The sequence below is a fragment of the Hemiscyllium ocellatum genome, chromosome 9 (assembly GCF_020745735.1).
Source record: "Hemiscyllium ocellatum isolate sHemOce1 chromosome 9, sHemOce1.pat.X.cur, whole genome shotgun sequence".
Classification (NCBI taxonomy): Eukaryota; Metazoa; Chordata; class Chondrichthyes; order Orectolobiformes; family Hemiscylliidae; genus Hemiscyllium; species Hemiscyllium ocellatum.
This window is the reverse complement of record NC_083409.1, coordinates 64,767,587-64,795,158: the sequence shown is the minus strand read 5'-3', so window position 1 is coordinate 64,795,158 and position 27,572 is coordinate 64,767,587. Positions and strand designations below refer to the sequence as shown.

At 39.7% G+C, this 27,572-nt stretch overlaps 1 protein-coding gene across 1 annotated transcript in view; it reads left to right on the top strand.

Moving 5' to 3' along the window:
• Positions 1-27,572, top strand: part of oma1 (OMA1 zinc metallopeptidase) — a 74,886-nt gene that overhangs the window by 2,996 nt on the left and 44,318 nt on the right. The window contains exons 3-6 of the mRNA XM_060829801.1: positions 8,492-8,720; positions 18,211-18,384; positions 21,599-21,706; positions 27,383-27,511. Of these exons, the coding sequence (XP_060685784.1) occupies positions 8,492-8,720; positions 18,211-18,384; positions 21,599-21,706; positions 27,383-27,511 (640 nt within the window). The remainder of the gene's footprint in view (positions 1-8,491; positions 8,721-18,210; positions 18,385-21,598; positions 21,707-27,382; positions 27,512-27,572) is intronic.

Genomic DNA, 27,572 nt, shown 5'->3' with positions numbered 1-27,572 from the left:
ATAAATATTTGAACAGATTCATTGCATTCCTAACAATAGTGGTGAATAATACACATATTTTCAACATTGCACTCCCATGTTGGTGATTTGGAACTTGCATTCCAGTTTCCAAAGGAATCATGAAGTTAGAGATATTTGCCTCTGCCTTGATAACGTTAAAATAAAAGTGGCCTTTGTATGGTTAAAATGATAATGTAAAATATGAACATTAAGCTGTCATTTTATAATGTTTTTACAATCATGTAGCCTGAGCTTGTTAATGTCATTTTGGATGCCTCTGAAGTTATTTTAATTAATATTCCAATTGCAGATGGAGAACTGGTTATTTGCAAAAGATGAGAGTTTGGTTGCAGAATTTAGCTGCAATAACAAATCTAGGAGTTACATTTTTGTTGCAAAAGACGTTGGTCAGCTCTCTTACAGTTTTGTATGCAGTTTCAGCAAACATAAGAAGGATATGTAGCATAGTGGTAGTGTCTCTACTTCTGAGCTTGAGAACCTGGGCTCAAGTCCCACCTGCTGCAGAGCTGTGTCACTGCATATAGAGTCATAATGATATATTGCACGGACAAAGACCTTTGGTCTAACTTGTCCATGCTGACCAGATATCCTACAGAAGTCTAGTCCCATTTGCCAGCATTTGGCCCATATCACTCTCAACCCTTCCTATTCATATACCCATCCAGATGCCTTTCAAATCATATCAGCCTCCATCACTTCCTCTGGCTGCTCATTCCATACATGCACCACCATCTCTGTGAAAATGTTGCTCCTTGGGTTCCCTTTAAATTCTTTCCCCTCTTAACTTAAGTCTCTGCCTTATAGTTTTGGTCTCCACCATCCTGGGGAAAAGGCCTTGCCTATTTACACTAGCCATGGTCCTCATGATTTTATAAACCTCTATAAGGTCACCCTTCAGCCTCTGATGCTGCAGGTAAAATAGCCCCAGTGTTTCAGCCTCTTCCTGTGGCTCAAATCTTCCATTCCTGGCAACATCCTCATAAATCTTTTCTGAACCCTTTCAAGTTTCACAACATCCTTTTTATAGCAGGGAGACCAGAATTGGATGCAGTATTGCAAAAGTGGCCGAACCAAGGTACCGTACAGCCACAACATAACGATGACCACGAATCCATTACCAATTGTCAGGAAAAAACCCATCTGGTTCACTAATGCCATTTAGGGAAAGAAACTGCCATCCTTCTATGGTCGGACCTCCAGCAATGTGGTTGACTCTTAACTGCCCTCTGGGCAATTAGGAATGGGCAATAAATACTGCCCAGTCAGCGATGCCCACATCCCATGAATGAATTTAAAAAAGCCAAAAGCCACCTTCACTATCCTCTCTGCCTGTGATTCCACTTTCAAGGAACTATGAACCACCACTCCAAGGTCTCTTTGTTTAGCAACACTGCCCACAACCTTACCGTTAAGTGTATAAGGCCTGCCCTAATTTGCCTTTCCAAAGTGCAGCACCTCACATGTATCTAAGTTAAACTCCACCTGCCACTCCTCTGCCAATGGCCATTCTGATCAAAATCCCATTGTACTCTGCGGTAACCTACTTTACTGTCTACTACACCTCCAATTTAGGTGTCACCTACAGACTTACTAACTATATCTCCTATGTTCACATCCAAATCATTTATATAAATGATAAAAAACAGTGGACCCAGCACCGATCCTCATGTCACTTTACTAGTCACAGGCCTCCAGCCTGAAAAGGAACTCTCCACCACCACCCCTTATCTGAACAGGTTGATTAAAATAACTAAATGTTGCATTCTTCCCCATTTAAATGGAGGCTTCTGGATAGGAAAAGATATAAACTTGTGGTAAATGATAAATTTTAAAAGGCACTTCTAGCACAGTCATGCCCACTTCTGAGCCAGGAGGTGTGTATTAACATGTCTGAACTGATTAATTGGAAAATGGCGAGGAAGGACAGGAAAGGTCTTGGGATAATGTAAAGGTAAATATCATTGAATATCAGAAATTTGAGTTCTGAGCTATATTTAAGCAAGTTTGGCTTTTCTTCATCAAGGAGGAGACGCTGAGGGTGATTTAGTTGGCATTTTAAAATGATTGAAAGGTAGTTGACGAAATGGATCAAACGAGTAAAGGATTGAAACAAAATGAGGAATTTGCAATTTAAAAGAAGCTCAATAATATTTTTGCTTTGAATCTGTGTAATAGCGTTCTGCAAGAAGTTATAAAGAAATGCTTTTAAAGTAAAAAGTACAATTTTGAAATAGTTGGCTTTTTTAAAAATATCAATCTCATAGATAAGCGTTTTTTTAGAAGAAATTCGAATAAGACACTGGATATTCAACACAAACTGAAGATGTTACTTAAAAGACTGGATATATTTACCAGCCAGCTTCTTTTCCTGCATTCATGTCACACTGGTTCACGATGTCAATTCACTGCTGGTTTCACTGCAGTTAGACGTCTCAGCCCACAACTTTATCTTCTCCCACTCACCCTTGCCCTTGAGAGTGTGCTTCTTGCAGTAAGCCCTTGTAAAGGTATTTCTGTTCCCCTTTGCACATAATTTCCACTTTGAACTAAATTTCCTACAGTACAGTCAGTAATTCACTCAGTCTTTGCTGCACTCTGCAATCCTACTGTGAAGTATGTTTGCAGATAATACCAAAATTGGAGGTGTAATGGACAGCGAAGACGGTTACCTCAGATTACAACAGGATCTTGATCAGCTGGGCCAATGGGCTGAGAAGTGGCAGATGGAGTTTAATTCAGATAAATGCGAGGTGCTGCATTTTGGGAAAGCAAATCTTAGCAGGGCTTATACATTTAATGGTAAGGTCCGAAGGAGTGTTGTTGAACAAAGAGACCTTGGAGTGCAGGTTCATAGCTCCTTAACAGTGGAGTCATGGGTAGGTAGGATAGTGAAGAAAGTGTTTGGTATGCTTTCCTTTATTGGTCAGAATATTGAGTACAGGAGTTGAGAGGTCATATTGTGGCTGTACAGAACACTGTTGGAATATTGTGTGCAATTCTGGTCTCCTTCCTATTGGAATGATGTTGTGAAACTTGAAAGGGTTCAGGAAAGATTTACAAGCATGTTGCCAGGGTTGGGGGATTTCAGCTATAGGGAGAGGCTGAACAGGCTGGGGCTATTTTCCCTGGAGCGTCGGAGGCTGAGGGGTGACCTTATAGAGGTTTTCAAAATTATGAGGGGCATGGATAGGATAAATAGACAAAGTCTTCCCTGGGGTGGGGGAGTCCAGAACTAGAGGGCATAGGTTTAGTGTGAGAGGAGAAAGACATAAAAGAGACCAAAGGGGCAACTTTTTCACACAGAGGATGGTACGTGTGTGGAATTAACTGCGAGAGGAAGTGGTGGAGGCTGGTACAATTGCAACATTTAAAAGGCATTCGGATGGGTGTATGAATAGGAAGGGTTTGGAGGGATATGGGCCGGGTGCTGGCAGGTGGGACTAGATTGGGTTGCGATATCTGGTCAGCATGGACAGGTTGGACTGAAGGGTCTGTTTCTGTGCTGTACATCTCTATGACTCTATGTTCCTTACTAACCATGAGATGACAGAATTTTCTTTCTAATGAAGATCTGTTCAGAGAATCTATTTAGCTACAGTGATCAAAACCTGATTTGGGTAGAACAGTTTGGTGCTTGATTTCTCAAAGCCTGCATCAGGCAGGTACCTTCTTTGATTAGATTATTTTACCTTCTTTAAGGCGCTGTACTAATCTGACTTGAACTTGAAAATTGAATTTGGAAAGAATATGCCAGTTGCAATCCTGCTTTGAACCAAATTTTCAAAAGTGCAGTCATTAACTCACTGGACCTTTGTCCGACTCTCTGCATTCCCACATTGACCATGCTCCTAAGTGACCTCCTTACTCACTAACGTCTTTATTCAAAAAGGGAAAGTATAAGTCAGTTACCTTCACATCTGACATTTTTAAACCATATTATAAAGGACGCATTACCTCAGAGTTTAGGGGTAGATAATGTAATCATGCAGAATCAACTTGGCTTCAAAAATGGGAAATAATGTCTAACTAATTTCTTAGAATTCTTTGAGGAAGTAAGAAGCAGGGTAGATAAAAAGGAATCAATAGATATAATATGTTTGGATTTCCAAAAGGCATTCATTGAGAATCCATTAAGAAGGCTATAGAACAAGATAAAACCCTGTGGTGTTTGTTACAGCATGGTTAGAGCTCGGTTAACTAATGGAAGAAAAGTGCCAAAATCTTATCACAGCCTAAACAGGATAGTGGTGAGAAATGTGGCAGAATTTTCTGAAATGTCCAGGATCGACTTCCGGTTTCAGAAGTCGCTGCCACTGATGAACCATGGAGGTTCAATCCAGAAACTGACTTAAAATAAAGAGGAATTGTAGCCAATATCCATGGATGTTTGGCATCTGATATGTATCATCTCCTAAAGATCCTCATGACGTCTTTCCAATCCTTAGCAAGCACCGACCTGCATTGCAGGGCAGATCAGCTTGCATTGAAAGGCTGTTGCAAGGACACCTTGCATGCATGAACAGGCAGGCTGTGTTTCAGAGCTGCTTGCTTACTCAGCATCTGTTGAAGCTTACAGAATCCCCTGCCTTGCCATAACTTGTGCAGTCATACAAGCAGGAAGCTTGCCTTGCTCTTCAACGGTCCTCAGTCACAATGGCATATGTCCTGTTTTACCTCCACCACATGCCACAACTTACGCTGCAGACAAATTTCAAGAAACCATGTTCAGTCTTATGGAAATAGTCCTCACCAAAGTCCATGGAGGTATCCATTAGTCAGGGGATCTAGCCCAATAAATCAAGGATAGCCTCCAGTCCAGGGAATGGGCCACAGTCAGTTATCTGATAAGGGGTGTTTCTCACTCAAAGTCCATGCCTCTGCATTCAGGAGTGAATAATGGTAAGACCTGTGGCCCCATAGCTGCCAATCCAGGGAGTAGGATTAATGCAGTCGGGCAGATATACAGGTATCAGTCATGTGTCCAAACACTTCTCATCTGGAGCAGTCTGGCTAGGTCGCTAACATGTTATAGGTAGTCAGTTTGGTCTATCCAGTGAAACCTAGAGGAAGATGAGTTGTGGGATCGGGGACTGTTGCCATGGGAAAGAGAGTTGGGAAAATGTTTATGGGGATTGGGGGCTGCAGAATGGGGGGGAAAGAATAGAATGATAGTTATGAAGGGGAAATTATGTATTTGTGAGATGAGGAACTGCGGTAAAACGTGGATGGGAATGGGAGGGTGTTTCATCCCTGGTTAGGAGCACCTTGGCTTCAAGTGGAGAGGCTGAGGACAGTGTGGGACCACACCCGACATTGTGACCTCATATGCCAGGAGTCTGGTGTAGGGGGGAAGGTATGTACATGCGGGCTCGTATAACCAGGCTGTCTGGGGAGATGCTCAGCCTAATGGCTTTACAAGAAGGGCTGTCTAGAAGTAAAGCTTGATGTTTGGGCCTTACTGACATGTAGAGGCAGAGACTTGAAACCACTGTCAGAAGAGCACTTGCTATCCCCTTCCATAGGCTAGAAATTGAAACTACACAATGGGAAAGAGAATGGCTATGACTACACCTCCTCTGAGGGAGGAGGCTGCAAGATCCACCAGGCCCTTTAGAGGCCAGAACATTACGTACTGACCCATGTTTTGTGGAGGACTCAGGCTGATGGGTCTTTGAATTTCTGATGATCCTAATGCTTTGAATACCATTGCCCTTCCCGGTTTAAATATGGTGCAGGCACCCGGGATTCCGATCTTGCAGCAAATGTCCGATGAGTGGCTTCTTAGTTTGGGAACAATGAATGGCAGAATGAACCTAGAATTGGGTGAAAAGGGGCACCATTGGTGCGGGCAAGTTACTAATGAGGCGAGTTGATGTGAATTAGTGCATTATTTAAGTAGGCCCAGAGTGAACTTTTCTTCCTAATCAGTTGCTCAAGAAATCCTTTTATGAGCACAGCAAAGAAACTTAGCAAAGGACCTAGAGAAAATAGCATTTTAAACAAACTTGTTGCATATTTTTACAGACGGTAAAGTTTGAGTACATCAGAAAAGCTTTTTTACTGGAGTGGGAAATAGTTTTCATAATTCCTCCTTCCCAAGTTTAGAAGAGGTTAAATCATATTTTAAAAAATATAGTTTTCGTTCATCTAGAATGCATTATTTGAGATATCATTTCTCTCCAGGGAACCACTTAGTTGAAATTAACTGCAACCTCATCATATGAAATCTTCAACACCCTTCTGATCCTGGATGAGGAGTGAAAATTTTGTTTGCTCTGTCATGTGTGTTTCTATGTTGACTGTGAAGTTTAGAAACCCTTCAGTCCTCTTCAGATCTGGCATCAAAGGACACTATAAAATCTCCACAATTCCTTCAGAAATTCCTCACGAATATTTTTTCTAAACTACGCAAGTTAAAATTTTGGGGATGTAGTTAATGAGTTGGAGGCTGACTGTTTTAGAATAGCGTTATAAGTCTTGAGCAGAAAATAAAAGATCAGTTGGCTGAGGGCTAAGAGGCCAACAAACCATGCATTTCCTCCATGCGCTGTGTTCCTCTGCAGCAAATGTGGCAGAAATGCTATGTTAGAATGGCTCTGCTAAACTACATCAGACAGTGTTAACTCTGAGTTTGGCTAATTTAATGAGGTTGAAGGCTGCCAAGGAGTAAATGAGTCGAATATCTTTTGGAAACTCACCTTGATGGACAATACTTTATATTGATGCATCGCTTTTCTTTACATAAGCACTTCCCCTTTGCTAGACTGATCTTTAGTTGCATAATTCAAAAATGTTATTACAACTAATTTGGGTTGAAAATATTCTGTGATTTGGGCAAGGATAAATCAATATTTTTGTTTTCATTTTTGTTTTCATTTTTGAAGTATTTTGCTTGCAAGATAGATATTTGGTCATTTGATAATATACGACTTGAGTACTGTTGAAATGAAATACATTTTATTGAAGCTTTGTCTTTTGCACTCATCAGGACAATTCACAAGAAAACAAATAAAGGGGGAAACACAACATTTATACTGAATGAGAAGAGGTGTTGCCATGGAGCAAGCATCCATTTTGTTACTGCTGATGGAGAGTTAATAACCAGATTTTGTTTAAATTTTAAAGCTTATTATCATTACATTGCCATGAGAAATCGACAGTGATTGGCAGTCATTTATTTTATTGAATTGGAACAAGTGCAGTGCAGGTTCATATCATTAGTGTCTAGGTACACATTCTATGTACACGAATGTATGTAACTTCCAGGATATGACATTGCAAGCCCACTGACAATCTTGAATTGGTTGTCAGCATAATTCTTCATGCTTTCAGGCTTATGTAGCAGATGTTATCCAATTGCAGAACCACATCTAATATTGAACAGTGTTGCGAGTTTTGCAGGCGCGGACTGGTTGGTACAGTTCGTGTGTTGCTTGTTGCAAACAGCTGAAGGGACATGCTGTTTGAGATGATCCACCAATCTGTGGGATGTATGGCTAGTGTAGCTGGCATTACACAGGCACTGAAAGTCGTAAACCACATTACTCATTTGTGTGATAGGAAGAACTTTTCTTTTGGCTGGATGGCAGCATGAATTTCACAATATAAGTGAGAAATCATCTAATCAGAGTAGCCATTATCCTACAGAATGACTTTGATGTGCCCATTTCTACATCAGGTTTGCAAGTATGTCTTGTGCTGTATTTCTGAGATTGCTGATAAGGCCAATCTTCTAGTATGTGAAACTGCAGGAATGCTGGTTTGTATGCTGACTAGTGAGGGTAGGTTTACAGTAGATAGAGGAAAGAAACTTTCAGTGAATGATCAGCTGGACATTGAAGAAAGGGAATTCATTTGACTGCTCCATTTCAAATGTGAATTTGCACTTAGGATGTAACTTATTAAGATATACAAGGACATTTTTACATGTAGTCTGGATTCACATATTGTAAACACACCATCTGTGTATGAGAAACATGCAAGGGGTAGGTCGTTATGTGTCAATTTGTGGAAGGCACATTTCTCAGGGGGTCCAACATCCAATACTCATTTACATAAATATTAACCACTGACTCTGCATATGTTTTAATTGATTTCATTGTTTTTTATTTTGCAATGAAATTAGCCTTACTTTTGAGCATTGAACAATTATATCAATTCCACCCAGCCGTATTAGCTTCAACTTGGTATTTAATGGAGCAGTCTGAGATCAACAACCATTCAGTCAATTAATTGTATTCTCATTTTGTGCTGTTGCTGAGGTGTGAGAAACCCTCGTCTTTAATGTTTTAGCCTAAAGATAAAATGACAGAGACTAAAGCCAAAAACAGAGTTAAGTGCATTGGCATAATGGGAGATGACTGCGTACATATGGCAAGCATTTCAGAATTTAAGCAAGCTACAGTGTCAATAGTGCAGAAAATAGCAAGCTTTCATCAGGTTGTAACAGATTTATTTTGTGTGCTTTCAGGAGTATACGGAAATGGTGGCAGGCCCTTCCACCTGACAAGCAGGAGCTACTTAAAGATAATGTGAAAAGGCACAAGTGGAGAATTCTATTCGGCATATGTAGTCTGTCATGTTTGATTGCAATATATTTTTGGACCCACTTGGACAAGAATCCTATCACAGGCCGAACTCGTCTACTGATGTTCAGCAAACGACAGTTTCTGCAACTCACTGAGTTTGAGTACCAGTCGGTAAGTATGTATTGAATACAAAAGGGTCTGAACTGTATCCCTAGCTTTTGAGTCTGTCAATACAAATTTATCCTGAATGACATCTTAAGCTGTTGTCTTAAAAAAAACAATCATTACATTCCACTGACTGCTTATGGTCTGTCCTAAATCTATAATAATTTATTATCCAAATACTATATCCAAATATATGCCATTGAAATATTCTGCATCAATATTCCTGTTGCGTTTCTCATGTTAAAGATTTTTAAAGGCAGCTATTCTTTTAGATCTGTCGTAATTTCTCTATGAACCAGTAGATGGCACTTCAATCGCTTTCCCCATAATCACACTCTGAAATTTAACACAGAAATATCAATGCATCCATCATTGATGACTCTGTGCACAGAGGGGGGGAGGGGGGGGGAGGGGGGGGGAGGAGGGGGAGGGGGGGGGGGAGGGAGGGGGGGGGGGGGAGGGAGGGGGAGGGGGAAGGGGGGGAGAGGGAGGGGGGGGAGGGGGAGGGGAGGGGGAGGGGGGGGAGAGGGGGGAGAGGGAGGGGGGGAAGAGGGGGGGGGGGAGGGGGGGAAGGGGGGGAGAGGGGGGAGGGGGAGAGGGAGGGGGGGGGAGGGGGGGAGGAGAGAGAGAGGGGGGAGGGGAGGGAGGAGAGAGGGGGGAGGGGAGGGGGGAGGGGGGGGAGAGAGGGGAGAGAGGGGAGAGGGGGGGGGAGGGGGGGGAGGGGGGGAGAGGGGGGGAGAGAGGGGGGGGGAGAGGGGGGGGGGAGGGGGGGGGAGAGGGGGAGGTGTTGATTTAGATTCACCCACAATGCTGTCGGGGAGAAAACTGCAAGATTTGGATCTACCAGCACTGAAGGAACGACAGTATACTTTGATGTGAGGATCATATATAACTTGCAGGGGTAATTGCAGATGGTGGTGTTCCCTTCCATCTTCTGTCATTACTTTTCTTGTTAATGGAGGGTGAGGGTTTGTAAAATTCTGTTGAAGAAGCCTTGGTGAATTCTTGACCCATCTCTTATTATTGCTGAAGTAACTCCTCAGAATCACCATGTCACCCTTTATTTACAAGTGGAGTCTAGCTTTCTCAGAGCCAGCACTCAGATTGAGCAGAACCTCTGACACTCCTGTTTATATCTTGTCAGCCAGGGCTTCCTTATTGGACCAGATTAATAGCCCGAAAGAGGAACTCATATTCAGACTACACTTGCATCCACACTTACATTCTCTCACCTCTGTTTCCTGTTGCAACGCAGTAGGGAAAGGTTTTTACACTCAGACTTCCAGATCGCTTATGCGATAATCCTTTCAGTACATATGAATAAATTAGTACACTAGTTAGCTGCACAAATTACATGGTACTCTTCAGCCAATACTCTCAATCACTGAATAACTTGAAAACGTTGTCTATTCCTGAAATGTAGATATTATGCCTCCATATATTTCTGGAGTCTTCACAGTTAGCCATGCTTCATATTTTTGTTTCCTTGTAATGCTCTGCTTCTTGTTTCCTGGTCCAATCTCAAATATATTAAAAACAACAATGGTCCAGAGCTATTGCTCTGGAGCATCACGACTTGTCTCCCTCCAGTCCAGAATCCATTCATTGATTGCTGTCACGTGGTTTGTCCCTTTCTTAGAAGTCACATGACACAAGATTATAATCTGAACAGATTGTTTTGAATTTGCAAGGTTTCACTTCACCTGACGAAGGAGTAGCACTCTGAAAGCTTGTGATTTCAACTAAACCAGTTGGGATTGTAATCTGGCATCATGTGACTTCTTACTTTGTCCACCCCAGTCCAACACGGCATCTCCACATCATGTCCCTTTATTGTACTAGCTCAGATGAAAATTCATAAGCCACTACATTTTCTTTTGAGGAGAGTGTAGTCTTTTCTGCAAGAACATTCTAGATTTGTAGCACATGACAGACTTCACTGATCCACATTAGGAACAGGATTAGGCCAGTCAGCCCCAGTAGTTTGTTCCACTATTTAATGTGGTCATGACTGATCTAGCCCTTCCTGATGAAGGGCTTTTGCCCGAAACGTCGATTTCGCTGCACTTTGGATGCTGCCTGAATGCTGTGCTCTTCCAGCACCACTGGTCCAGAATCTGGTTTCCAGCATCTGCAGTCATTGTTTTTACCTTGATTTTGCTGCACTTTGGGTGCTGCCTGAACTGCTATGCTCTTCCAGCACCACTGATCCAGAGATGACTGATCTATGACCTAACTCCAGACTGTTATGTGCAATTATGTACATACTAATCAAACTTTCTCCTGTCACAATCTAACTTAGTTAGAACAAAGTACAATTAAAAGTTTCTAGACTGACAGGAGCTGCAGCCTCCAGGGCATTCAGGTTTTTGGTAAGTGAAAATGAGATGATTTATGCAGTATATTTACAATTGGATCAATTTCATTTACATTCCTCTAATTTCACTAAATCTAATCCCTAAAAGATTACTTTTCTGTTCAGGCTCTATTTGCAATTATGAAAATGCTTCCTTAATTTTATTTGTGCACTTTAAAAATATCTTTAAATCCCTGTTAACATTTTTGGAAAGACAGTTAACAGAGATCAAGGTTTCCTTTGTTTTCCAACTGCAATAGAGGGAGTTTCCCCTCCTCTCAATAGACATGAAATCTAGTGTATGGCCAATCCACTGCGCACACATTTGTCCCTGCCCCCAACACATTTTACCAGCAGTGGGAGTGACATCAGGCCAGTTGAGACTCTTGAATCAGCATTTAATTCCCAATTAATGGCCTTCCTGTTGCCACTGTTATTTACCTAGCAGTGGTAGAGTCCCATGCCAACTGTCCAGCCCAACATTTTTACTTGCTCAGGTTGATGGTAAGCAGGAGGTTCCCTCTGGACAAATGGAGGGTTCCCTCAAGGCGGTAGCCCCCACAACTAATCCCTGGCAGCTCTTTGAGGTGGGATTGCCTCACCCAGAGGGGAGAAAAACCCACCTTCACCTATAACAATCATTCACACAATGGCTGTATAATGGCGTTCTGCTTGGCGAACTCTGTACCCTCAACTGAGGGGTCCCTGCATACACCATTAAGTCTAGCCCGTTGCCTCAAACTTTCCACTGGCAGCTATTGTTTACTAAAATTAAAAAAAGAAAAAAATAGAGAAAAAAATACACAAAGTTAATATATAATTGTTTCCAGTTTCATTTCAAAATATATTTTATAGTTTTCTTTTAAATTAAGAAATGTACCTCCAGGCACAGGACTTAAAGTTGTGTGTGCTATCCAGGATGAAAGGAATTGACATAAGTGAGAAAGAAGCAGTCAGGTGTGGTGCTAAGCTTGGCTTTTAACAGTTTGTAAGAGACAGAGAAGGCTAAGAGAAATGAGTTTGTTTTAAAGATAAATGAAAGAATGAATCAATGTGTTTGGAGAATCCGGTGTTGGACTGGGGTGTACAAAGTTAAAATTCACACAATACCAGGTTATAGTCCAACAGGTGGCAGGAGGGTCAGATTAGTGATTCTGTAGTCCAACATGTTGCGTATTTTTGCTGTTAGCAAAGACGTTACCAAATTGACAAATTCATGAACTAGTACTGTGCCACTAATTTTTATTTTATAACTGTGTATTTGTAAAGGTTCCCTTGCTAAGACAAATAACATTAAAATATACATTTTAATGGAATTAAAAAAAGATGCAACTTCAGAAACTTTCTGTTAAGTTCTGAATAGCCTCATTGTTCTTGCAGACTCTCTAGCACTGAAACTATGAGTTTCCCAGTGCTCTCTTTTCAGATTTGAAGATTAAGTGACCTTATTTTGCAGTAATAAAACCAGAAAATGCTGGAAATACTCAACTCTGGAGTCATCTACGGACCTAATGTTTTGAGTTGAATGATTCTTCAAATCGTATTTAACTTGAAAAGTTAACTTTCTGTATTTACAGAATGCTGCTCGACCAGCGGAATAATTGCAGCAATTTCTGTTTTTATTTCTAATTTTCAGAGTCTGCAGAATTTTGCTTTTAACCCAGCAATTGTTTTAGGACAATTTTGGATCTTTCAATCTTCTCTGGATTTGGGAGTGGTGATGGAGGACTGGAGAATTACAAAAATTTTGTCTTATTCAAAAATGTTGTTGAAGATGCGCCCTGTAATTACAAGCCTGCAAGTTAAACTTCACTGGTGGGGATACTGCTAGAAACAACAATTAGTATTGACATGCATGTTTGAGAAGATTTGTAGCTCAGGTTGTGGTTCACTGAGCTGGAAGGTTCGTTTTCAGACATTTCATTGCCATACTTGGTAACATCATGAGTGAGCCTCCAGTGAAGCACAAGTTTAGTGTGTTGGTGGGTTTGTGGGCTACCATGATGCCAAGGGGTCTGAGTAGTCTGGCAGTCATTTCTGAGATGTTTTTGATGTAGGGGAGCATGGCTAGGATTTCTAGATGGGTTTTGTCTGCTGGTTTGGGTTTGTTGCTGAGAAATCGGCGGACTGTGTTCAGTGGGTACCTGTTCTTTTTGAATACAATGTATGGGTGATTTTCCTCTACTCTTTGCAGTGCCTCTGTGCTGCTGTGTGCAGTGGTTCATTGAAATAATGTTCTAATGCAGTTTCGTTTGTGGATGTTGGGATGATTACTTCTGTCGTTCAATATTTGGCCCGTATGTGTTGTTTTCCTGTAGGCACTGGTTTGAATGGCAGTTTGTTGTTGTTTTCCTCCTCTTTAGTGAATTTTATGCTAGTAAGGGTATTATTGATGATCTTGAAGGTTCCCTCTAACTTGTTTCGTTTAGTGATGACAAGGGTGTCATCCACGTAGCAGATCCAAAATTTGAGTTGGATGATTGGCAGAGCAGGAGAAAGTGAGGACTGCAGATGCTGGCGATCAGAGCTGAAAATGTGTTGCTGGAAAAGCACAGCAGGTCAGGCAGCATCCAAAAAGCAGGCGAATCGACATTTCGGGCATGAGCCCTTCTTCAGGAATGGCAGAGCAGTTTGTTTGAGATTCTGCATTGCTGCCTCTGCTAAGAACCCTGATGTTGGAGATTCCATGGGTGTTCCGTTGGTTTGTCTGTAGGTTTTGTTGTTGAAAGTGAAGTGCGTGGTAAGGCATTGGTCCACTAGCTTGACGATATTGTCCTTGCTGATGAAGTTAGTGGTTTTTGGTGGCAAGCTGTGTTCTTGAACCACTGAAACCCATTTGCTGTAGGTAAACTTAGAATGCTGGTAGGGAACTCTATCTTTGGTTCTTTTGAATAATGTAGTCAGTGTTTCTTTGGCCAGGTTGATGTTGACTTGAAAGGATTCAGAAAAGATTTACAAGAATGTTGCCAGGGTTGGTGGATTTGAGCTATACGGAGAGGCTGAACAGGTTGGGGCTGTTTTCCCTGGAATGTCGGAGGCTGAGGGGTGACCTTCTAGAGGTTGACAAAGTTATGAGGGGCATGGATAGGATAAATAGACAAAGTCTTTCCCCTGGGGTGGAGGAGTCCAGAACTAGAGGGCATAGGTTTAGGGTGAGAGGGGAAAGATATAAATGAGACCTAAGGGGCAGCATTTTCACACAGATGGTGGTACGAGTATGGAATGAGCTGCCAGAGGAAGTGGTGGAGGCTGATACAATTGCAACATTTAAAAGGCATTTGGATAGGTAAATGAATAGTAAGGGTTTGAAGGGATATGGGCCGGGTGCTGGCAGGTGGGACTAGATTGGGTTGGGATATCTGGTCAGTATGGATGGGTTGGACCAAAGGGCCTGTTTCCATGCTGTACATCTCTATGGCTCTAACGGATGTGAACAGGGCTGTTATGTCAAAGGAGACCATTATTTTGTCCTCTTTTGTCTTGGTGTCTTTGGTGTTCAGGTATTCTTGGGTGGAGTGAATGGAGTGGCGTGAGTCTTGTAAATGTTTTCGTCTTTGGTTTGGTTCCTTGGCCAAGCTGTATGTTGGTGTTCCAGGTAGTGTGAGACTATGGGGGTGGGGGGCTCCTGTTTTGTAACAAACACTACATTGGACAAACAGGCAGAAAACTAGCCATCGGGATACATGAACATCAACTAGCCACAAAAAGACATGATCCACTATCACTAGTATCCTTTCGTACAGATGACTGGGACAACATATCCATCTTCGGACAAGCCAAACATGGACAAGCACGAGAATTCCTTGAAGCACGGCATTCCAAGTGGAACTTTATCAGTAAACATATCGACTTGGACCTCATTTACAACTCTCTGAGAAAAAGAACAAGAAATGACACCACCCCAGGAAATGACACCACCAACCCAAGAAAACCTAAACACAGATAGAAAGTAGATTGTATCACCAGTGCTTCACCAGAGGCTCACTGATGATTTTTTTTCATAGTATGGTGATGAAACGTCTGAAAATGAACCTTCTAGCTCAGCGAGCAAACTTACATTCAGCATAGTGACATGGAAAAACATTAGTTGCGTAGGCAGAGCCAACATGGATTTGTTTAGGGAACGTTCTGTCTGATTAATTTGCTGAAGTTCTTAGAAGAGGTGTTGTTCTGGTGCGCATGGACTTGCAGAAGGTTTTCACTACAGTACCACGCAGTAGTTTTGTGGGAAAAGTTACATCTCATGGAGTAAAAGAGTTAGTAATAACATAGATATAGAATTGGCTGGGGAATATAATCCATAGACTGAAGGTTAACTTGAATTGATTTGGGCTGGAGAAAGGTTTGAAGTGGTGCTTTCCAGGTTCTGTATCATGACCCTTGTTTTTTCTGATGAAAAACAAGTGTAGATCTTGGTGTGCAGGGGACAATTTCAAATTTGCAGATGACCCAAAACCTGAGAGCATTGTAAACTGTGAGGTGGACAGGGGAAAATTCCAAGACAATATTGACAAGTTGGTGAGTGATTTACAGGTGACAGCTAGTGTGCAATGTGAAGCAGTATGAGCTAATACATCTTAATACAAAAAAAATGAAGAGACCTTATGTAAAAGCAACTATTCTAAAGGAAAGGGGCAGAGAGACCGCAATATGTGTGTGTGTGTGTGTGTGTGTGTGTGTGTGTGTGTGCGCGCACATGAAGACATGAAAGATGACAGGACAGGTAGAGTGAGCTGTTAATATCACATTACAGTATTCCAGTTTTCATTTATTGGGTCATAGAGTCAAGAGGTTTGCTGAATTTGTGTGTGAAGTATTGTGTCCAGTTCTGAGCACCACGCTTTAGTGTAATGTGAAGGCATTGGAGAAAGTGGAGAAGGGTTTACAATAATGGTTCTAGGGATGCGAAACTTCAGTTATGAGGATAGACGTAAAAAGTTAGGACCCTTTTCCCTTGGAGAGAATAAGGATAAGAGGAGATTTGATAGAAGTTTTCAAAATTGTGAGGGGTCTGGACAGACTAAATGGGGAGAAACTGTTTGTACTCTTAGATTAAGAACCGGGGGTACAAGTTCAGTGTTTTGCAAAAATAAATAAGTGCAAGCTGAGAGAGAAAAAACATTTTTGCACATCGCATAATTAGTGTATGGAATGCACTACCTTGAAGTGTGGTGGAGGCAGATTCAGTTGAGGCATTCAAGTGGGCATTAAATAATTATTTTAAATTGGAATAATTTTGCAAGATTATCACAAAAAAGCAGGAGAATAATAATAAGTCAAAATGCTTAGAGAACTGGTATAGACACAATGAATCGAATGTAGTGTTCAGTTTATTTTGGAGCTAAGCTAGTTAAGTGTTATGTAAAATATGGTTTGCAAGAACTAAAGATAGTTGTCAGTAGCAGTTTCCATCAGGCCAGTTCTATAATCGAGTACACAGTAATTAGTGCTAAAGTCCACTAAGTAAATGTTCAGTGTTTTTTATGTTGGAGTGGAGGAATGTTCTTAAATTCTGAAACCTATTGTCCATCTGGCTGCAGTTGTCCATTTGTAGCTTTGTCATTTTAAAATAAATTTCAGCAGAAAATGCATCCACATTTTCAAGACTATCAAATAGCAATGATTATTCTTTGCAATTCTGAAAACTGTACTTTTTAAAAGCTACAAATTCAGAGTAATTTTCTTTTTGACACACTGTTTAAAGAATTTCTTCCCTATATATTTGTAAGTAAGACCAAGACACTGAGTAGCAACACACTTATGATTATATATTATACATCAGAAATAATTTGCTGCATAATGGATTGATAAGCCTTAAGTTTACCAAATAATAGCTTGTCAGACTGTCAGGTTGCGAGGAGAACAAATACACTTACCTCAGTATAAAGCATTCATAAAATATAGCACCTTTATTCTGTTATTTACTTGTTGGAGCTGGAAGGAAATTTAGCAAAATGTAAAGGTGATAACAAAGCCATTCAGCAACGTGTGAAATGATATTGGAAGTGACTAAGAAGCTATTAATGTTGGAAAAATGAGAGTGATATGAAACACTTGTGTAATTATTTTTAATAAAGGAGGATTTGGCTGGGTGCAATTAGACTAAGTGCGATTCTTCCTTCACAATTTCATGTTTTTGCAGTGTATTTATGTAGAAAGATGTAAACCTTTTGTCATTAATGCATTGTGAGAATCTGAGGAAATGTAGATGAATTCTAAGACAACACACTCTGCTTGATACTGTTCTCTTATACACCAACGTATAGATTAGCCAGTTTCTGATAAACAGTAGCACAGTGTAACTAATCCATGCAGGGGTTACTAGAGTATGCTTTGAATAAGTACAACTAGATGTGATTGTTACAAGGTGTATTTTAACATTGCACTGTATTTTATTACCTGAAGTGCATGAAGGACAATAACTAAAGAAAGAAAGAACAAACTTTCATTTCTCCAGGGCTCATGACTTTCATTACTTCAGTTGAACCCAAAAGCATTTTACAGAGAATGAATTATTTTTGAAGTGTAACATTCTTGTATTGTAAAGTAATTGCTCCTTGCATGCAGTGCACATTTTGTACCTTGAGCTGCCTCAAAATGCTCAGACTGTGATTAAAGATTGTAGCGATACCAATCTTACAGCTATAGGGACAGTGCTTTTGAAAGGGTGGAAGAAGGCATTTTGGAGATGTTGGAGGAGGCAGTTCCTGTGGGCAAGCGGCATCATAGCTCATGTAGTCACTGAATCATGGTGTTCCTAACCTTAGATTACATGGATTTCCTACTCAGTTTGATGTCCAAGTGGTGTATCAGAAACTTGGAATGGAATAATACAACTTTGATAGTGCCCATTGTACTTAATTTTTGAGCTTAACCATGGTATTTTGGAAGGACAGTGGAGGGCGAAATCATACCGTAGCTATTCTTTGATATTTTCCAGTGTCAGGCTTATCGTGACATTTTGAAAAGTTCAGTCATGGTGTGGCCCAGAAGATCAAACAGGCCTGGGGAGAAAACACACACTTAACATTCAGCTTAATTATTGTCTTAACATTTTTAAATGAATTGTTCAATTAATTTTATCTTGAAGAATTGATGCTGAAATCACATTTGTTTCTCATTATTTCTTTCCTCCCTTAGGTGCTGGAGAGCTACAAGGATAAAATTCTACCTGTGACTGACCCAATGTATAAAACCACTCAGTTTATTTTCAGCCAGTTGGTTGAAAAAAACAAAGATATCCCAGGAGTTTCTGAAACTAAATGGAGTATTAATGTTGTTGAAGATCCAGAGATCAATGCTTTTGTCATGCCAGTAAGAAATAAACCATGAAATGTCTTTAGGCTAAAGATGTAAACATTTAGTATACTACATTAACAGCTTAATTGGGATCTTTGCCATATCAGAGGTGTTATATTCAGTTACGAATTCTGTAGTACAATTGAAAAATAATTTCCTTATTTCCTCTTGTGGCTTACTTGATTAGTATTTCTCTGCAGTTAATATGTCATTACAATGTTTAATCAGTGAAGTGTCTCTAACGCTTCAGCTTTTGTTAAATGTCCAACTTAATCCATGTCATATTCCAATTAATTTAGAATCTCATCAACCTGTACTTGATGCTATTTTATACAATGAAGCAGGACCCAATAATAAGTGCCAATTAGCATTTTATTCTAAAATATAGCTGAAAATGATATTTAATTAAGGCCTCCTGATGATAATAATGTGAACTTATCAGTTATCATTAACCATCTACAAATGATGAAATGTTGTGCATCAGTGCACAGGACAACATCATGAGGAAAGGGCATAGCTTCATTTTCAATTTCCTAGGTGTTGCTGAATTCCCAACCCCAATGTTGTTGGGCCTCTAGGTACAACATCTGAGTGAATATTATAGGAAAGAGAGTTTCTTTGGATTACAATCTGATTTACAACCAAAAGCGAGTACATAAATCTTGTGATTTCAGCATGTTATTTAGATTGGATTTACATATTGAACAAGGATTTTTAAAAGGGTACATCCTAGTATGGTATTTTCATCCGGTAGCAATTAGAAAATACACTTTTAAATCTGAAGTACATTTGTTTACTGTAAACCTAATCTATATATAAAATTAATTGTTCACTAAGAGCAGGCCAATGACCAATTTCCTGTAGACTATATCAGTTAAAACTGAAGGGATTAGTGATTTCTATGCAAAATCTATTCAACAATTGTGCCAGCTCCAAGAGACGCTCAGTACTCAAGTTGATCTGCACTACTTCATTTCAATAGTGTGTGCCAGTGGCAAAACATTTGCCTTTGGTGTTCCTTTTGTGCCAGTGGTTGTGTTTCTTTACCAATGATTCACTGCCATAATCTTATCACATTTACAAGATGGAATAGACCTTGTTTCGACCATGTTATGATTTCAAACTGACTCAACACTGAAGATTTTGAGGATGCACTCCCTTTAAAATGTGATTATTTTTTTAACCAGAAAGAAAGAATGCTTTAAAACTAAATTATTCATCATTTAAAATAAAATAATCAGTACATTGTGCACAATTTGTGTGGATGCATTGTTATCTGGGTGACACAGGTTTATTGCTCTTTGCTTGTTCTTCTGTTGATATGTCTATCTTTACACTTGCTATGTGTTAGTTTTACTGAATTTAAGTGTTGTTTTAAATAATCCGGAAATGACTCCTGTGGTGTTTGCAGGAAGGAAGCCTGTGAAGTCATTCCCAGATCATGCTTATGCTGAAGTCATATCAACACATAATAATATTTAACAAACATTATATTTCCCAGCAATTTGGTGGCTGCTTTCTTCTTCCCATTGCAGCAGCCCTCAGCCCTCAACTTAGGAGCCCACCTCTCCCATCTGCCTGGTCAATGTTGAACATACAATTAAATCAAGTCTGTGTCTCACCATGTGGTACTTTTGCTGCCACTATCTCCTTTTAAGTGTAGGGATTTACAGGGTATGCTTGATCTGTTGTGATGGAGGAAAACCATTTATTGGTCAATAACTACAAGATGTTGTTGTATTGAACAAGTAATTTATTGCATTGTTAACAACTGGTTACAGCTTACATTGATATGATAGACATTGTTATAGAGACTAAGAGGAGGTTCTGAATATTAGGGCCTAAGCTGCTCTGCCCATAAGTCCTTATGATATCATCATAGTGGATGGTGCATAAGGCTCTCCTGAGTATTAATCCTTAAGACCTTTAAACACTTACATAACTATCAGGATGCCATTTCTGTAATGAGATTGAAGTATATCATTTAAAAGCTCAGGAAAATGGTTTCTATTTTTTGCTTCAGTCTGACCAAATATTTTCAGCAAATATTGATATTGCATACTAGAAGGCTGTGCTTTAATCAGTAATATATTTTTGGTTGAGTTAAGTGCCCCAGTTTTTGCATGTGGGCTTCATGACTCCTTCCTAGTTGCCTGCATTGATTCTGGTTGAGGTGGCCAGTGTGCAAATTTTGGCGTACCTACCTTACCTGCAGAAATGTAGCACACAATTCATTATATCCCATAGCTCCTTTGTGCTGCTGTCTGCTTCTATGTTCAATAGGAGACAAATCAGCATTATGCAGACACCATATGGATTAACTAGTCTACTGTTCTGGAAGGTAGGCTCCTAAAGATAAGTTGCATAGAATAATATTGATATAATTTCAATTATGGAAAGTTATCATCAGTGCACGGTGTTCCAGTGGGATACAAGTGAGGCTGGAGACATTATTGGCAAGCTGAACATGAGGGCTGATACCATTGTTTTGTAGACAACTAGGAAAGTCTTCAAAGATCACACTGAGAAGGTAAATACAAGTAATACAGTGACCTCACATGGGTGGTCAAGTTTGGTGAATTCATCTTCACATAGCACCTCCTCAGCAAACCACCACTCCCTCACACTAGTCAAAGTTCACCATCCCTATCACTTACTCACCAGTAAGTCCTTGGGCCCTTCTGGCATGCCCTCAACATCCAGTCATATCATCTCATTCACTCTCTCACACACCATTGCCTCCAATTAGGTTGTACTCGCAAAGTGGCTTTCAAACAGTGTAACCTTGATTAGAGAGTTGCTGTGGAGATTAATTTATCACCACTGGATTTTCAGATGATGTCATAAACATCAGAATTCCACCTGTGGTTCCTAAATTGTGATTTGGAAATATGTTTCACCGTAATTACCTTGTGAAGCAGTTTATTTTCTTCTTTCTTTTCCTATTCTCCCATTCCCTTACCAAATGTCATAAGATTTGTTAGTTTTGTGATGAGCAACAGTAGCCATGAAAAACTTATATCATATGGACAATTTTACTGACGCATTTATTTGATCCTCGGGAGATTATTATGGAGTTGCATAACTTATTTTCAAATTTTGAATGCAGTCAAAATTTGGGATACAACTGTTAGCATTCAGCATTAAATTCCAGCCTGATCATTTACTTTCCCTAAATTTGTGTTGAAGAAGTGTCCTTTTCTAATAAAATTGTTTTCTTCTCACACAGAATGGGCAGGTATTTGTTTTGACTGGGCTGTTCAAAGCTGTGGCAGATACTGATCAACTTGCATGTATTCTAGGTCATGAGATGGCACATTGTCTCCTTGCTCATGGGGTGAGTACAAGTCATTGATTTCAACTATTTGGAAAGGGAAATATTTAAGAATTGAAATAATGATATATTCACAAATTAATTTAGATATGCAAACTATCAATTTCATCATTAGAATGGGACAGCTTAGATTTTGAAATGGAATAAACAAATCTTGGAAATTATAATGGTAAAATATTGCATTTTCATTGTGTTCAATTTAATAACAACTGGAAAAATCTTGGGCACTTGTTGTAGGTAGAGGACTTGGCTCTCACTCTGCAAACATATCTCAGAGCTGTGCTAGCTTTTCTGTCCTTCCCTACTGCTTCCAAAGCAACAGTGGAAACATAACTCACAATGAGTTCCAATAATTTGTTTTTATGTGTGTAGCCATTCTTTCCACAGTCCTTGGTTTTAAAACCATCTTCCTTCTGTTTTAGCCCACAATGAAAAATAAAGAAAAATAAAAAGATGCAGACTGTAGAAATTCAAATTCCATCATCTGCAATGAAAGGATTCACAGGTCTCCGCAGTGTAACCTGGGTCTCTGGATTACTAGTGCAGCAGCAATACCACTGTGCTATCGCCTCCTCTCATATCACCAACACCAAGGCCACCTATTTCCACTTCTCTGACACTGTTTAACTGGACCCTGATTCACCTCATTTCCTGCGCTGTTGAAGCTTTTGTTCCCTTTAGGCATGACTTTCTAATGATCTCCTGACAGAACTCCTATCTTGTATGGTCTGTAAACTTGAGCTCATCCAAATATCTGCTATCCCTATCTTAATTTTTACCAGTTTACCATTTAGCCCAAACAAGCTGAACAATGTTTGTTCATCGTGTGAAAGTACCTTGATTTTAAAATAAAAACCGAAAGAACTCTGGATGCTGGAATTCAGATATAAGGACAGAAATTGTTGGAATAGCTCAGCATGTCTGGTAGCAGTTGTAGAGAGAAATCAGAGTTAATGTGTCCCTTCCTCAAACCTGCTGAGCTTTTCCAAGAAGTTTTGATTTTAAAATGCTTATTGTCAATTTCAAGAACCTCCACAGCCTCATTTCTCCCATTCTGTGAATGCTCCCAAGAACTACTAGTTTGGCTTCTTATATATGACAAATTTTCATCTCTTTTTCCATTTCGGTACCTTAAACCCTCCGGTCTCAACATTAAGCTAAACAATTTCAGAACAGTAACACATTTCTCCACGTTTGTTACCCACCCCCATAATCCCGTTCTGGAAAGTTGCTCGTTTTTCAACTATTTACAATTCCCATTAGCAACCATTCACCATTTATTACCTTCTCAGCCTATCATCAGCAATTCTTTCTGCTTGTGCGTTTTTTCTTTCCTCTCGGAGCGCTATCTCTATCTATTCACTCCTCTCCCTCCAACCCTAAACCCCTTCAACAGCCTAAATGCCTCATGTTTCCTAGCTACTTTCAGTTCTGACATAGGATCACTTGACTTGAAATGTTAACTCTGTTTTTCTCTCCACATGCCAGACCTGTTGAGGTTTTGTTTCAGATCTTTAGCACCTGCAGTTCTTTGATTTATTACATCACAACCATCAGCAGCTGTATCCTCAGCTGTTTGCGCACTATGGTCTGGAATACCCACTGTAAAACACTCTGATTCTCCTTTAAAAAAGCTTTCAACGCGCAATTTCGACCAGGCTTTTGATTACTCGGCTAAATATCTCAATTGTGATTTATCGATACATTTTGTTTGACAGCACTTCTTTAAAGGGCCCTGAGATTTTTGCTATCTTAGACGCTTTATAAATATCTGCCGCAATATTTTGGTGAACACAGCTTTGAGGAACAGCACTCTGGACTCAACATTCAGTTCACCAATTTCAGAACATAACCTTTTACTCTCATTTTGTTTAATTTCCTTTGCACTTTCCTTTTGCTTTTAGACAGCAGTACATATGCTGTAGCCACATTATAACTTTATTTGGTGAATGGGGCAAGAAAAGAAACATTTGCTTTGCCCCTGTGAGACTAACTTTTCTTGTAACTTTACCCACTTCTGATAAAAGGTCATCAAACTGAACTGTTAACTCTGGTCAGTCTCCACAGATAGTGCCTCACCTGCTGAGTACTTCTAGAATTTTACATTTTCATATCATAGTAAATGCAAATTGTTTTTATGATGAAAAGCTTAAAAATGCAATGCATGTAAACTTTTACATCACTTTAGATCTTTAACAAAATCCCAAGTTACTTCTCTGATTTTGATGAATTCCGATTGATCACCACTTTTCAAGACAAAATAGACCCAGGTTATTTATCCTTTCCCCATTGGGTATAACTCCAGAATCTGGTTTCATCCTGTAAATCCTGTTCTGTATTCTTACTTATCCCTTCATATTCTTTTTATAATATTACAACCAAAATTGCCCACGAGACATCAAGACCAGCCACAATACAAATTTAGTATAATTTCTCTATTTTTAAATTTCGTTCATCTAGAAACAAGCCCTCATGTTTGTATTTTGTTTTATTTGACGTGTGTAATAGTGGTTAGTGATTTGTGCATTTTGCTGCGGGACAAGCCAGACCTCACAAAATATTTCAAGAAGATAGGTCATCCCTGACTGCCCTTGAACTGAACTGCTTCTCTAGATTCCAAAATATGTATAAGCAATCACTTCAGAGCAGGACCTCTCTACTTTTTGATTTTGATGAGTTTATTTGACATCTATCCTCCATTTGAAATTTGGTTATTGTAATTCTTTATAATCTGCTGCTTCTCCCAGGTAAATCTGAGCAAAAATAATTGTTTTTGTTGTTTCATTATCATTGTGATTTTATCTCTACTGCTTTTATTTTGCCCGTTGAATATTTAACTATACTATTTTGTATTATTTCATAATTTAGTTTCATAGTTCCTGTTATGACTATTAGATATTTCTCTTCCCTCTAGTTTTTCCATATTCTCACTTACCATATTGTCCCCTAATATCCATGCATTTAGTTGCTGCCTTTTTCATAACACTCAATATCTTCCTTTTTTTTATTATCACATTGATTTCTATTTTTTCTCTTGTTATTAGCAGAACATAACTTTACTGACCCTCTGTTAAATGTTATCCAAAATGTTTTTCATATGCCAAGGGCATATCCTGATTTACAAATACATGTTCTGGACAGTTAATTTTGGTGCAAATGAAATCCCCCATCATTATTATTTTCTGCTTGTTAATTTGTGTTCGTATTTCTTCCTCTATCTCACTTTCACTGTTTGGAGGTCTATAGTCTGCCACTATGAGTGTGATTGATCTTTCATCTGTGTTCACATGAATTTTATATCTGTGTGAATGATGGCTCTGTCACATTTTCTTCAACAGTTACGTTATCTGTAATAAATACAAGTGATTAAGCTCACCTTTGTCCCTATCAACCTTTACTAAATGTGTTACACTTGTAATGCTTAATTCCCAAGCCTATTTTTTTCTGCAGGCCTAATTCAGCAATCCCAACTACATTTGGTTCTTGCAATGTATTATTGTTTCCAATCCCCCTATGTTTATTACAAACAGTGCATCCATTACTATACAGATGGTATAAATCATCTTTAGTACTGCAATCATCTTTTCACCTTTCTATCTGTTAGTCTGTTTCTTCTCTGGTTATTTATGTACTCCTTTAGTATTATCTCCTGTGCTCTTCTTTCCTCTTTTGTTTTATAGTTTAGCTTTTCTCATTTCTTGTAGATCCTTCCTTCAGAAAATGTGAAGTTGCTATTTTTTAGAAGAGAGAACAAAAGAACAGTGTTATTTAAATTGAGAAAAATAACAGAAAGCTGCAACACAAAGAGAACGGGGTGGGGGGGGGTGAGGGCGTGGGAGGTGGGGGTGGAATTGGGGGGTTTACTTGTGCGTAAAACCAAGGAAAGCTAGCATCCGGGTGCAGCAGGTAATTGGGAAGGCTAATGGAATGTTGGCCCTTATTTCAAGGGGTTTGAATATAACAGTAGGGAGATCTTACTGCAACAGTACAAGGTGCTGATGAGACCACATTTAGAATATTGCGAGCAGTTTTGTGCCCCGTATTTAAGGAAAGGTATGCTGGGATTGGAGGAGATGCAGAGGAGGCTTACAGGAATAACCCTGGGGTGAAGGGCTTGTCACACAAAGAAAGTTGAGCACTCTGGATCTATGCTCGATGGAGTTCAGAAGAATTTCTGGAATACTGGGTTTAATTCTGGTCTCCCTTCAATAGCAAAGATACCCGTAAGATACAGGTGCTGAAATTAAGTCATTTAGCCCATGGAATCTGCTCCACCATTCAATCATGGCTGATAAGTTCCTCAACCCCATTTTCCTGCTTTTTCTACGTGACCCTTGATCCCCATGATATTCAAGAACCTATCTACCTCACTCTTAAATATACTCAGCGACCTTGCCTCCACAGCCTTCTGTGGGAATGAATTCCATAGATTTACCACTCTCTGACTGAAGAAGTTTCTCCTTATCTCTGTTCTGAAAGGTCTCCCCTCTACTCTAAGGCTATGCCCTCAGCTCCTAGTCTGTCCTATCAATGGAAACATGTTCCCAACATCTACTCTGTCCAGGCCATTCAGTATTCTGTGTGTTTCAAGTAGAATCCCCAATCCTTCTAAACTCCACTGAATATGAACTTGGAAAGATCCAGAAAAGATTTTCAAGGATGTTGCCAAGGTTGGAGGATTTGAGTTATAGTGAGAAGCTGAATAGGCTGGGGCTATTTTCCTTGGAGTTTGGAGGCTGAGGGGTGACTTTACAGAGGCTTATAAAATCAAGAGAAGCATAGGATAAATAGGCAAGGTCTCTTCCCCAAGGTAGGTGAGTCCAAAACTAGAGAGCATAGGTTGAAGGTGAGAAGGGAAAGATTTAAAAAGGTCCTACATTTTCATGCAGAGAGTGGTGCGTGTATGGAATGAGCTGCCAGAGGAAGTGGTGAAGGCTGGTACAGTTAGATTTTTAAGAGGCATCTGGATGGTTACATGAATAGGAAGCATTTAGAGGGATATGGGCCTAATGCTGGTAAATAGGTCTAGGTCAGTTTAGGATATCTGGATGGCATGGATGAGTTGGACTGAAAGATCTGTTTCTATGCTCCACACAACTGATTCTATGACTCTTGACTGTTTGAAAGCCTTTGCCCTATTTACCCTGGTTGATGCAAGACAGGTCACACTCTGGTTCACATTATGGAGCGGTATCATCCATGGCTAACCTGGTACTGTTCTTGTCTGAGTCAGAAACCTGAGTTCATGTCTGTCTCCAGTACTTGGACATCAAAAAACTCCAGTGCAGTACTGAGTGGTTCATTTGAAAGTGGTTGTCAAGGTGAGGTTTTATAGTTGGATTGAGTTAATTTTTGGCAGGGAAGTCCTCATTAGAACAATATCATAGGCTATTGAATCAACACAAGTATGCTGCAATTAAGATAGTTATCATTTGATTTTAGATGAGTTGAGGGATTCATTTATGTCAGATTGGAGCAGGTTGGTGTTGGTAGACAGTATAATTTTCCAGTGATCGGAAAATCAGGATAATTGTTGTGTGGATAATGAGGTTCCATTACATATACATAGATCTGACAGCGTTGTGATGATATTTGTATGCATTTGACTCATTTTCAATGAAATGAATAACCACTGATTTACCAGGATGCTAGTCATGCGATCATGTTGTTGATTTCTAGGCAGAACATGCAAGTATAATTCAGCTCCTAGACTTTGTGTCCCTTGTTTTCTTGACACTTATTTGGGCTATGTTCCCACGGGATGGTCTTGCTGCTCTGGGACAGTGGATCCAAAACAAACTGATTGAGGTGAGAATGTTCCCTTGTTTTCTGTGAATGTAGATTTTTAGATTAGCTTTATCTGCAAAAG